Source organism: Beta vulgaris, chromosome 6, assembly GCF_026745355.1.
Source record: "Beta vulgaris subsp. vulgaris cultivar EL10 chromosome 6, EL10.2, whole genome shotgun sequence".
NCBI lineage: Eukaryota > Viridiplantae > Streptophyta > Magnoliopsida > Caryophyllales > Amaranthaceae > Beta > Beta vulgaris.
This window is the reverse complement of record NC_079207.1, coordinates 4,338,374-4,352,270: the sequence shown is the minus strand read 5'-3', so window position 1 is coordinate 4,352,270 and position 13,897 is coordinate 4,338,374. Positions and strand designations below refer to the sequence as shown.

The window sequence follows — 13,897 nt, the reverse complement described above, 5'->3', positions numbered from 1 at the left end:
TTTATTCTGTTCTGTGTCATTCTTGTTGACAATAGATTGTCCTGTGCTGCTTCTGTGTGTCTAGGCTATATCTGCCCAAGTCCCAACATTAAGATATAAAAGCTTCTCAAATACAAAATCTTAAAGAAGACTGTCTTAAAATAATTTTGTTGTGAGATGGGGCTAAAAATTTGTCCTAAAAGGGTCACATATATTAGTGACCCCTTTGAGGTAAAAGCGTGAAAGGTGACCTTTTTCTAGAAGTGTCCCCTTGAACTTAAAAAGCGAGCTCTTTGACTCAAGAAGTGTTCCTTTCATTGAAAAAGTAAGGCAGTCTTACAATAAAGTTATGGGAAGGCTATCTGACACAGACTTACTACTTCCTTAGACTGAACATATCTGTAAAGGACAAGGGAAACTGAGGAGAAGGTAAAGGGGGAAGAATAGAGTGCCTAGCATGTTCCTGGGTTTAATTTGTATTGGAGGTCGGAGTCAAAGGTGTGATTGAGTGAGTTCATTGATGTACTAAGAAAAATTGAAGTGAAGAAAATATCATTAAAAAATACAAATGCAAAAGCATCTCATTTAAATGAGGCTGGATCAGTGTAGATCCAATTACAATATATCTAAGAATCTCAAATTGGGAACCAAAATCAAGATATGTTTAATAGAATCCATCCACAAGATTAAGTTTCAGTCCAAATTTGTAGTAGAACATGTGTTTTGAATAATTTTATATTTTAATATACAAAAAGCTAAAATATTACTGAAAAGAAGGCAAATGGTTTTAAGCTAGCCTTTTTTTATTATTTTGTACTCTAAAATATTTATATACTCGTGTAGCCAAAAAAAAAAGATTGTAAGTTGTTCTAAATTAAAATTTGGATTTTTAGTAGAAAAGGCTAGCTAAACAAATTTTTTAAGAGCTTTCATTGGCAATCATTGTTTTGCAAACGAAAATGGTGGTTAATTTTATCTGAACTATTAACTAACAAATGATTTAACCCTATTTTTGTGTAAGCAAGTATTGCCTCTGTCCCAAAAGACCCTCTCAGTTAGTGTAGATACAAGAAGTCAAGAACTATGGAAAGAAGAGTATTGGTCGAAATTAGGGTCCTTTATTTGACTTTGAGGCTATGGAGAGAAAGTTGTTTAGAAGCATGGCATTATTTAATGCACCAAAGTGGATCCATGTGGTGGGGGAAAAAATTTGCGGCCTTGTTCGGTAATTAGCGGATAGCTATTAGCTGATTGTATGAGTGGATAGTTGTTAGTTGATTGTATTAGCGGATAGCTGTTAGCTGATAGTATTAGCTGATTTGACTAGCTGATTGTATTGGTTGTTTGGTAAGTAGCTGATAGTTGATTGCTACATTATTGTGTAAAATGACCAATAAGGACGTGCATAATCTATTGTTGTACCTTTTCTTATTTATTAATGTAACTTTTAACAATTTTAAGACATAAATGTAATTGCTCCACTAATTCCCAAGCCTCTAATGTCAAAAACCTCCTCCCACCAACTTTTTGGATTCAATACATTTATGTCTTAAAATTTTATGATTTTACCATTGATCAAGTAGGTTCACTTGTATGATTTGCATATATTCCCTCCTTTTTTGTTTTCCTTGTAACATTTCCCATCTTAGGAAGTTACATATACTTGCAACATTGACATTTTTGGCAACATATTCTCTATTTCTCTCTCGTGGCACATGGGGTGCTTTTTATCTTTCTCTGTTCTAAATTATTGTCCCATGCTTCAATGTTGCAAGTAAAAAAAGAGAGGAGGAAATATATGTCACTCCCCATGTTAGATGTAATATTTGAGGGATCTGAGAATCAGGTTGAAGAGTCTCTACTATTAGCAATTCATGATTTTTTTTGAAAGGATGTTTAAGTTTTGACACTTCCTTATACATAATTGGAGGTTTAGAAATTTGCATGTTCACCAAGGGAGCTATCTTCAAGGTTGCTCTGCTTGTTTCTCTTGCAAACTGTGCTACTTTGCAACTCGGGTATTGGTTCAACTGTCAAACACATCCACATTATGAATAATTTTGCATGATTTTGGTCCTATATCAAGTGTTCAAGTGTCATAATCATTTCTGATACTGGTACTTAGGGTGAAACCAAAAGTTGAAGTAACATAGTTTTAAACTTTTGGCAGGTTTTTATTTATTTTATCTCTTTCCCTTCATACATCATGGTTGTAAATATCATCCCATACATGATACATCGACCATCATCTATCCCTTATTTTGCTTAATGAACTAACTTATGCTTCCATGCTAAGACCATTTCCATGATCATATCTTATTCGGACTCTCCATTTAACCTTAATTATCTGTCTTGAGTCCTCGACGCTCGGGCATGGATATAGTCACTTTAAAACTACATTTTAAGCCAAACAATTTCTCTTTAAATAGTTGTGTTGGACACTTGGACATGTACCTGTGCTTGATATGAGTTCCCTAGTACAAGTAAGATAGTCTTGACTGTGACTGCAACGTTATATAGTTTATTGTGTAGTTTAGTTATGGACTTAATGCGTCTAACTGAGGGAATGCATTGTCATTGTAAGCATCCTGTATCGTGTTGCTTGGTTCAATGCAGATAGTTAGTTAGACAGATATGTTAATTCATTCATTCATTGATTTGCCGAGTTGCAGTGGTTATGCAGAGCGCATTCATGAGTTAATTGCTGTATCTCGAGAGCTTGGTTTTCGTGATAGCTCTTCTTCACAGAGAAATGGAAGTAGAAATTGCTTTACTGAAGCTAACTACATAGAATTTTCTGACGTCAAGGTGCTTGCTCTCTTGCAATTAGTCTTTATACAATTGTACTTCTATTTTCCCTTGTCATTTGGATATGAAGTCATGTTTTGTGATCCCCAGGTTGTTACCCCATCTAACAATGTGCTGGTGGAAGACCTGACACTGAAAGTTGATGCAGGATCTAACCTTTTGATTACAGGTGAGTTGGTTCTTGCCAGTAAGATGATCTTCAAGAAGTGAAATGGGATTTTTTTATGGGAGGGGTCGGGTGTTGACATGATGCTGGGGGTTTGATGAACAGGGATCATGTGGAATGGTGTACTATAGAAATTTCACTTTCATTCTTAGTAACATATTGAAATTAAAATGAGGAGGCAAATGAGTGCTAGCTGAACAAAATATCATGAAGTGAAGATTCTCCTTAACAGTTGATCATGAAGTGTGTTGCCTTTGATAGTTATAAAAGGAAAGTACATCACACCCAAGCGATAAATCTCCAAAAGATAGATTTTTTCTTTCTAGGAAAATGACCAGTTTTGCTTGCTTTCTAGCCCTTTCAATCTCTAACCCAACATGCTTTATCTTTATAGTTGTTCTTTTAATTTGTTATGCTTACTGTGATTGTCCTCTCTTAATGTTATAATGTGATCTTTTTAATGAAAATTTTCCTTTAAAAAAAGAACACATGAAATTGCCATAGAGTAACATGGGTACCGTTAATGTCTAGCATTAGCATTGAACTATTTAGCTGGTGCTCATGTAGTTACCTTAGTGGCTTAGTGTCAAATATGAATGTTTTGACTTTCGAGTTTCGACAGTTAACTTTGTGCCTCACTCTTGCCTTTTTGGCAAAAAGGGTGTAAGCCTAATGCGGGACAGGGGCTTGTACATGCATAGTGGCTGCAATTAAGACTTTTGAAATAAGAAGCAACACTCTTGCCTCTTGGCAAAAACAGCATGCACGTGTCTTGAGTGAGAAACGGGACTTGGGAGGTGGTAAAGCTGACACAAGAGGCGGCAAATTTTAGCTTGTCGAATAAAAACTCAAGCGCTAAAGCAAATACTGACACCTAGTGGGAAGTTCCGTTTCCATTTATTATCACCCCACTTAGAGGATTGGGGAAGTTAATGGAACGGGCGCGTTGTAACGGGTTTGAGAGTTGGCATTCCGAGAAAATCAATTATAGAACGGTGCATTGAAATTCGCACCAAACTAGGCCGTTCTGCCGTTATGTAACAGGTTCATGGCGTTCTAGAACCGTTACATTACTGTAACGGCCGTTACTTATCGGATGACCAGATATTTGAGTTATATGAAGAAGAAGGAGGCGACAGAAGAAAAGCCGGGCAAGATGCCGGGATCGATTGCATTCGAAATGAATATTAAAAAAATGTTTTTTATTCAAATTAAATCGACATATGTTTTAGAACTCAAATTCGAGCAAAACCTCTGTATTAATTTTACTAATAACTTTGAATTGAAGCCTAAAATGAAACCCTATTTTTGAACAAACACAAAATATGGTTGTGGGAGGTACTGATGGCCACTGCTTTGCCAGTCATGGCAGAGAATGCCATTGAGATATCTGCGGCTGGTTCTGGTGCCATAGCTGCTTGTGGAAGGCGGTAGTTGTTGTTTTCAGGTTAGTTCTCATCGTTTCTCTTTCTCTGTCATATCGATCTGATTCTGATCTTTCTCTCCCGTCTTCTTTCTTCCCTTTTTCTTTTTGTTTCGGGCCTGCCAGCAGCCTGAGTCACGTGAGATACTTTTTGTCTCTTTCTCTCTCTTCTTTTTCCTATTTCCAGACCCCCAGTCATACTCACACTCACAAAGTATGTAACAAACACACTTTTAAGGGCCGGGGAAGCAATAAAATATAAGGTTACAAAGACTATGATACACATAATTTATAGAAGATGGGGGTGGATTTTGACATTGCTGATCCCCCCCCCCCCCCCCACTTAAGTTTTTTTGACATCCTCTTCGACTTACAACCAAAAGAAAGAAAATTTAACCGACTTTCAAATCTCTCTTTGTGTCTCTGGGTGCACGTCTTGGTGTTTGAGTTGGTGTGCATGTGGTGGCTCTTGTGAGGGTAGTAGTATTAGGCATGCAATATGGGCGAGAGTGTCCAATATGACAATGTAAAATTTTGGTACAGGGGGACTGAGGTCTGGATATGAGTATGGGCCATGTGGACATGTTATCTATCATAGTATCATATATGTGCGTGTGTGTGTGTTTGCATATGTGTATGTCTGTGTTTTTATGTGGGTCTATCTACGTATCCATGTTAATATTCAAAGGTTCTTTTCCTTTTTCTTTTTGAAGACTATGAAAGTTAACTCAAGTTTGATGTACTAGGTCCAATCAGCTAGTATATTTTTAAGTCGAAACACCAATATAAAACGTAGGAGACTACAAAAGACTACAAACAAGGCTGCAATGAAAAAAAAAAGGTGCATGTTGTTGCCATGTGAAAAAGGATATTTTTTTTTTCCTTAGCAAAAAGCTCCATCAGAGTGTTATAATGAAGTTTGCATTCTATTATTAGATCTAGGATTTCTCTGAAACCTGTATATTTGAAAAGTTAAGTCGAATTTGGATAGCTTTTTTGGTCGAACCGGCTCGCAAAATCAGTCACGTTCATGCCGCGTTTTGTTGACACACGTAGATGAAGCTATTTGCTGATCGCAAGTAACATTTTGCTTGAATAATCTGATATGTGGCGCCTTTTTGAGGTTGCAGAGGCTTTAACAGAGACGATGCATGTAACATAGTGCTTCTGATGTGTCTTTAATCTTGGCAATATTGCCTCAGATGTCTCAAACTGTTGGCAATATCTGACCTAAGTGTTGAAAGTGATTACACTTGGTACTGGTTCTTGTGTGATTTTGATGTTTGGCGATTTGTTTTTCTTTGAAGGTCCTAATGGTAGTGGCAAAAGCTCACTGTTCCGCGTTCTAGGAGGACTTTGGCCTCTAGTATCCGGGCATATTGCAAAGCCTGGAGTTGGATCTAACCTTAATAAAGAGATATTTTATGTGCCACAACGACCATATACAGCTGTTGGCACTCTTGGGGATCAATTGATGTATCCTCTTTCGGCAGATCAAGACATTGAGCCGCTGACACGCGATGGAATGATAGAGCTTTTAAAAAATGTAAGATTCTTCTTATACATCATTTTTTATACTTCTATGGTGAAGCTAGGTTTACCTCTTCTTTTTAGGCTCTAGTATTGTTATCTAACTACTTTCAGAAGGTTTTTTCCCCACCTTTTTGTCTGTAAACCCACACCGACCCAGATTTTGTCTCTTTACTTCTTTTGCTCATTAACTTATGTGCTCTTCTATCTAAGGACTAAGCTTGGTTTTGGGGAGGAGAGAGTTTATTTAGAAGTTCTGATTTATCACGTTGTTTATTCGTTGAGTTTGACCCACCTGACTCTGTTTCGTTGTTTTTTTTGGTTCGTTACTCTAGGTTGACCTAGAGTATTTACTTGATCGGTATCCTCCGGACACAGAGGTCAATTGGGGTGAGGAACTTTCTTTGGGAGAGCAGCAACGACTAGGAATGGCAAGATTGTTTTATCACAAGCCGAAGTTTGCGATTCTTGATGAGTGTACCAGTGCTGTGACAACAGATATGGAAGAGCGCTTTTGTTCTAAGGTCCGGGCTATGGGAACTTCATGCATCACCATATCACATCGTCCTGCATTAGTTGCATTTCATGATGTAGTGTTGTCTTTGGATGGTGAAGGAGGATGGAGCATTCACTACAAAAGGTCATCTTGGTCGTGTTAAAATTGAAGAATACTAATAGTATATAATTCTTGATATGGATCGCAAAATTGCTTACTTGAAGGTTGTTTTTGTTAAGTTACAGGGATGATGATGAGAATGCATTGGACATGAATATGCCTTTAGGGTCTAACCGCCAAAATGATGCAATGACTGTACAACAAGCATTTGCTCCTGTTAAGAAGGTTTAAAATTTTTGAAACCCTTTCTTCTTGTTTCTTGTCTCCACCCCTCTAGATGTGCGTCTTATTTCTCCTTTTCATAAGTTATGCATGTTTTCTCTTTCAGAGCTCTACTATATCGAGATCAAACTCTGAAGCGTATATCTCAGAGATCTTGAGAGCGTCACCTACTGTAAATCGAGCTTTGAGTTTGCCTCTTGTTCCACAAGTCCAAATATCTCCAAGGATGTTGCCATTAAGAGTTGCAAATATGTTTAGGATATTGGTGAGTTTTTGGTAGCTAAAGAACCTTCTTCCTTCATCCAATGAATTCATTTTCTAAAATTGTGCCATTTAATTATTCAAAACGGAACTAAAATTGGATTGAAATGCTTTTGTGATCTGCTTTGAATTTTTTGGCTGGCAGTATATGCTCCAATGTATATGCTGTGATTATAGTAATTGATGTAGGACGGATTTTTCTGCCTGCATGAGTGAAAGGTTCCAGTAAGCCGAACTCATGATTTTGGTTTGGATGGCGGGTGGGGAAGGAGAACAGGATATTAAGATGCCTATTTGATAGGGTTATTATGATGAAGGTGCTATAACTGTAACTAAACATAGATAAGCTCATATGGTAAAGCTTTGAAGATTAATAAGCTTCATATAAGACAAAGGCTGGAATGTCGATAAGCTTGATACGTGAGAAATGAGCTTCACTGAATATTACATAGAGAGGATCGTATTTTGATGAAGATGGTTGTGAATACTGTTGCGAGGTGCATCGTTTATTTTCTATGCTGTGGTCTTCCCTGTAAACTATGTTGCTGTGCGATTAATAGATTAGCCTTTACCTTTTTTTGTGTGTGTATGCTCTAGATCTCATGATAATATTTTTGAGGGTTAAGAATGTGCAGTTTGGATAACTTATCTTTCTTTCAGTCAGGCACTTTTAAGCACCATACGAATAGATTTTCAAACTGATTTCATGCAGTATACATATCTTATTATAGTAATGGATCAAGTCATCAAGTTTTGCACTCCTGTATTGATTACTAATTTACTGCTTTTCTGCAAAATTGAAGTCTATTCAAGTTTCTTTGATTGTTGCTTTGTTTTTGAGGAGGAAGTCCTACTAAATTCTGGTGGCCGGGAAGATGTAAAATCATGGTTGATTGAACAAACACTATTTGTGTTTTCACTGTGTACTAAAAGGCCCAGCCCTTTAGCCAAAGAAATGTGATAAGGAACATAGTTGAATATCAGGCACGTGTTTTCTTTTCCAGGTACCTACTGTGTTTGATAAGCAAGGAGCACAGTTACTTGCAGTTGCATTCTTGGTTGTCTCAAGAACATGGGTTTCAGATCGTATTGCTTCTCTGAATGGTAAGTGACCTTCTTTTCAGTTCTATTGATTATACCAATATTATTACTAAATTGCAATGTTTTCCTCAGGGACAACTGTGAAATATGTTCTGGAGCAGGATAAGGCAGCCTTTATTCGTTTAATTGGGGTCAGCGTTTTACAAAGTGGTGCTTCTTCTTTCATTGCTCCTTCTATAAGGTCATATTCTTTAGTATTCCACAAACTGGTACCAACTTTATTGCATTAATGTTCCCAGTCTTTGGTGTTTGGATTTCAGAGGTTGCACTTTTAGCCTTTTCTGTTTCTTCTGAAAGTTTCATGAGAACCATTCGTGAGCTGCCGGACAAAAGTGCCTTTTTCCCTAGATAACTCGTAACTAAGGCTATGTAACTTATTTTAACTAATTTCAAAAAAGATAAGATAAGATGAGTTCAGATAAGATAAGATAAGATAATGGTTCAACTTATCTTAACTCATTTAAGATAAGATAAGATAAGATAAGATAAGTTCAAATAAGATAAGATAATGGTTCAACTTATCTTAACTCATTTAAGATAAGATAAGATAAGATAAGTTCAGATCAGATAAGACAAAATAAGTTGAATCAAACGGACCCTAAATCATATTCAATGATGGATATTCACTAGGTCTTATGTAGAATGACAAATTGTATCCGATTTGGAACAATGCCAAATATAAAAGTGTCTAAACTATAAATTATTCTGAGAAAGCTGGAATAGGAAAGTGTTCAGACTGTTTTGGTTAATGGTTAGAGTGCGTCTAATTAATTATGTAGTTTATATATAACCCACATATATTATGATAAAGACTAAAGTTGGTCTTACGTTAGAAGAAATTGTAAACTTTAAATTGTGGAATCTACCCATAGGCCCATACTATATCAAACAATCGGGGAGCTACTTTCTTATAAGGGCATTATCACAGAAGGATACATCATTACTATTTAACTCCATTTACATTCCTTATGCTATGGGAGAGTGTGTTGCAAGAAGATGTACAAATTAAGGACTTTATTTCTACATGTTTATGTCAATGTGGGGTTGTTTTGATCACATTTTTGGTTCATGTAATTACATCTTTTTACTTGTGAATTTGTGACACGTCTTGAAACCTCTGGAGGGGGGAGGTTTCCATTCGTCCTCAGACTATCAACCCAAAACGAAAAGAGATTTTCCCTCCATAACCAGTAAGATGACTGTTATCGCATGAATCATTTTCAGCACTGCCACAACCAGCAGTCCAACATAGAACAAAACCCCAGCATCACCACCACACGGAAAACACCACCATTCTGCTTGTTTGCTCCTCGTTCCTAAAATTGCTGGCCCTCCACCTTCTTGCAAGTCCCCAGCCGCTGCCAATAATCAGCGGTTTCACATTGAATATTGCTCATCAATTCACTTCGATCTATATTATGGATATTGCTCGTCAATTCACTTCGATCTATATTATGGATGGCCTTCCAGCACAATCCTAGATGTGCAAACGGAGTGAGAAAAATCAAAGGTGGTCTTTTTAGCATCCAATTTTGAAAATCAAGGAGAGGGAGGATGTGGTTAGTGGGGACCAGGGGGTGCAGGATAGCTGGATGAGGAGTTGCAGGTAGTATGGGATGGGGAACTCAAAGAGGAGAGACGATAGGGTGGCAGGGGATGGGGAGGTGAGAAAGATGATGGTAGGTGAGTAGGACTGTGGGAGAGAGACATGAAGGGAGACAGGGAGATTTAGGTGGCAGTGGAGGAGACAGGAGAGTCCCCCTGAGAGGAGGAGGAAGAGAAAAAATGGAGTTGGTATGTGGACGTGAGAAATTTGGGGTTGTTTGGTTCACAATCCGGTATGACGTTTGCGATGAGCAATATGCCTAGAAACCCATACCTCAAACCAGGTGTTTGCTTTTACAAGTGTAACCACTCATCTTGACCCCCCCAAAAAAGCACTTTTTCTCTCTCCAACCTTTCTTTTCTCCAGTTGCAAGTCCGTAACACCTGGAGTTTTCAAACAAAGCTGCTGTCTCAAACCTATTTCTTACCACCAACCTTGTTGAAACCTCTTAGAAATATCTTCAGAAGCCACGGTTAGGCTTCTTATGCAGGCGGTGTTCCCCTTGTCCCTCTTTGTTGGTAGAAGTAGGCGCTGGACACTGCTGAAAAACAGGCAACAAAGACTGCCGAGCAATTTCTATGCAGCTCCTTTTCCTCTTCGCTCTGTCTTGTGGCTACTCTCTTTTTTTCCTTCGAATGGTAGCTGAATCTCATCTCAAACCATCAATGGTAATCTTCAACACGATAGAGAAAGTGGGGGAGATTGTTGAGGAAAACAGAGAGAAGGGTGACTAGAAGTAAGCCGTTTACCAAGAAGATGGTAGGACGTAGGAGAGTTGCACTAAGCGAACATACTGGGACAGAAATTGATGGCAAGGTTCACCGGTCCAGGACCGGACCGGACCGGAACCAGCTGGACCAGAATCTGGAAATTTTTTAGACTTGGACCAGAATTCTTCCGGTCTGGTCCGGTTTTGGACCTGTTGGACCGAAATCGATATTTTTGTTTTAAAAAAACTTTTTTATTTGATTTAAACATATTTATAAATTAGATACATTAAAATTTAAATTTTTTTTAATAACAATATTCCTAAAGGTTATGAAGTAGTAGGTTTTGACTTTCTAACTTGTAAACTTTTTTAATATATTAACTTTTTTTTTTTTACTTAAAAATCAGAAATTCCAGTCCACCGGACCGGACCGGAAACCCGAAAAGCGGGATTTTCTGTGGACCGAGGAACGGAACGGAATTTTAGGTCCGGTTCGTTCCAAATTCCGGTCTGATCCGATCCAGTCCGACCCCGGTCTTTACACAGACCTAGTTGGTGGTGCTTGTTCGAGTGGTCAGGGTCAGACGTGAGTGGTTTGTGGGTGTTTTTTTTTTTGTTATCTATGATTCGGAGGTATGGGCTTGGTAGAAGCCAACCCTCCCCCCCCCCCCCCCCCCCCCCAAGGCATGAGTCTGATGATGGTGGCCCCCCGTGATGTTAAATTTTCAAAACGCTGTGAAAGAAACATCAAGCATGGGATAAGTTCATTTCAAACTCATATCTGATTCTGAATATGGTTGAGCCAAAACACCCCCTTATACATTCTAGAAACTAGCACTTGGTCTCAGGTATTGAGTTGTAGGAATTCTAATTTTGAACTTATGGGGTTGATTCTTAATCTGATACCAGAAACTAGGAAACAAACCAAATATTATGCTATGTTTTTAGCACTTTGAAATCCCTTATTCGAACTTATTTTCAACACAAAAACATGGATGCCGTGCTAGAGATGTAGCTAGCTGGGATATATTGAATTGAACAACCAAAAAAAGGCAATAGTTGCTTCTGGGATTGCTGTGCTTTGGACTATTGAGGAGATATTATTTGCTGCATTTTACATTTTCGTAATGAGATCATTACATCAACTCAGTTGTCATTGCAATTGGATGTTTCCCATTAGACATGTCTTTTCAAACCAAACAGGTTGTTAGATATCTTTCTGCTGACGTTCTATGTAGTATGTACTTTATATCTATCAAAGTATCAATAGCTGTTTCATAATATCCATTATTCATTGGCTAATTCATCATTCTATCAGTAGATTAATGTTATGAACGTGAAGACATTGTCTCGCATATCTAGTTGTAATCAGTCAGATTGTGGTACTGTTGCTTTCGTATGACTGCATGCTCTAATATGCAGATTTGCTAACCTTTGTTATCTGGTTTATTGAAGAAAATTCTAGCATAAGTGACTGATTTCCTATCTGGATATTTGTCATGTTTCAGGCACTTGACAGCAAGGTTGGCTCTTGGATGCAGGATCCGTTTGACTCAACATTTACTCAAGAATTACTTGAGAAAAAATGCGTTCTATAAGGTACCCGTGCTCCATAGCAACAATTTTGTCACTTATTCGTGTTTGTGTTGTGAGCACATTTTTAATGACATGCATAAATAATTATAATGACATTCTTTTATTGAGAAAAGATGGTAGCGGAGTTCTCTTTTCAAGATAAGTAATGCCAAACTGTTATGATGTGCTTCAGTGCAAGCATGTAATATTTCCTGAGACGTGGTGATCTTTACAAATTTTGGCACCATGAATAAGATTGATATGTTCTTCAACATAATAGATTCTGTTAGTAATTTTTTCTAAAAATGGCTACAGGTTTTTCACATGTCAAGCAAAAGCATAGATGCTGATCAGAGAATAACACATGATCTGGATAAGCTAACCACTGATTTATCAGGGCTTGTCACCGGAATGGTTAAGCCAACTGTGGACATTCTTTGGTAAGTACTCATACTTACGATTTTATTCCGAGTTCCTGTTTTCTTCTCTTTCCCTATGTGATCCTACTGGAATTCATTATTGCTTAAAGGTTCACTTGGAGAATGAAGCTGTTAACTGGTCGCAGAGGTGTTGCTATCTTATATGCATATATGTTACTTGGACTTGGATTTTTGAGGAGTGTTACTCCTGATTTTGGTGATCTTGTAAGTCAAGAACAACAGCTCGAAGGAACTTTCAGGTTGTTACATGTTATTATTCAAGACTGTTCCTTTCTCTCTGTATTGAGATTCTATCTTTTAAACTTCATGCCTTTCTTATCTTCCTCTCAAATTAGGTTTATGCATGAGAGGTTGCGCACACATGCAGAATCTGTAGCTTTCTTTGGAGGGGGTGCACGGGAAAAGATGGTGAGTAACTTCAAATTCTGTTTCCTCTTTCTTCTCATGCTAGAAAAAGGGAAGCAAGAGGTTCCCCGTTTTTGGCTGGGTAACGGGTACAGCTATGAGATTTGAGAAGACTTTATTGGCTAATAGTTTTTATTTTGAGCTGAAACCTGGTTTTCTCTTATTTTTTTTTTAGATTCGAAGCTGACAGATTGTTTTTTGCATTAGTTGTTTCATTTGTTTGTAAAAAAGTAGCACCACATGATTATTATACTCTTTTAAACAATATCCTTTCTTCAATTGTCCTAATGGGGTGTCTGGAAAAGAGCTGTACACATCCTCTTTACATTGACTTTTCCCTTTTATCTAGATTCTATCAATCTTTACCTCTCTCATTCCCAACGCTTTTCTTGCTTTTTTCTTTCTTTATACTCTTATCCACATTAAAATCTTTGTTCTAACTTCTACAATTAAGAACTATTTGAAATCTGTATGCCAATCCCATGTGTGAGGATGAAGGGATTATTCATTATATATAATGTTGAACTCTCACTAATATATGCAAGTAAACTTTCTAAGAGGAAGATCATTACTTGCATGTTCTATGTGCACATGTCTAAGCTTCTTTTGCAAGCATAGGAAGGGAAATGTAAACCAAGGAGAGAAGAAGAAAAAAAAATATTATTTACTCGAAATTTGTTGTTGCCACGTGACACGATCAGTCATCGCATTCCTCCCTTTCCACGAGTCAAGATATCAAGCATCTCAAAGTGACTTGGAAAAATTTAGTTGGATATGAGTATATGACAGTCCTATCTAAATCACCTAAACCAATTTGGACTAGTAGAAATAATGTACTCAATTTGACTTGTAGTGATCCAAATCAAATCAACTCCAATATTTAGTATTAGCGGCTTTGATAGAATCTTCTAATAGAAAAATTTAATGTCAGCAGTCTCACTATGTCTACTTATCTTTTAAAGGTCCCAACTGTCAGTTAACTTGTGTAGTCCCAACTGTAATGGTAACTTCTTTGCATGGATCAAGGTGAATTATGATCGGTTGAGTAAGTTAAAG

The 13,897-nt window shown here is 37.5% G+C and overlaps 1 protein-coding gene across 5 annotated transcripts in view; it reads left to right on the top strand.

Moving 5' to 3' along the window:
- Positions 1-13,897, top strand: part of LOC104895117 (ABC transporter D family member 1) — a 35,376-nt gene that overhangs the window by 12,088 nt on the left and 9,391 nt on the right. For all 5 annotated transcript variants that reach the window (XM_010681537.3, XM_010681538.3, XM_010681534.3 and 2 more), the window contains 12 exons: positions 2,652-2,787; positions 2,878-2,956; positions 5,684-5,922; positions 6,242-6,546; positions 6,648-6,747; positions 6,851-7,009; positions 8,010-8,109; positions 8,179-8,287; positions 11,930-12,020; positions 12,312-12,436; positions 12,526-12,675; positions 12,772-12,844. In XM_010681537.3, the coding sequence (XP_010679839.2) occupies positions 2,652-2,787; positions 2,878-2,956; positions 5,684-5,922; positions 6,242-6,546; positions 6,648-6,747; positions 6,851-7,009; positions 8,010-8,109; positions 8,179-8,287; positions 11,930-12,020; positions 12,312-12,436; positions 12,526-12,675; positions 12,772-12,844 (1,666 nt within the window). The remainder of the gene's footprint in view (positions 1-2,651; positions 2,788-2,877; positions 2,957-5,683; positions 5,923-6,241; positions 6,547-6,647; positions 6,748-6,850; positions 7,010-8,009; positions 8,110-8,178; positions 8,288-11,929; positions 12,021-12,311; positions 12,437-12,525; positions 12,676-12,771; positions 12,845-13,897) is intronic.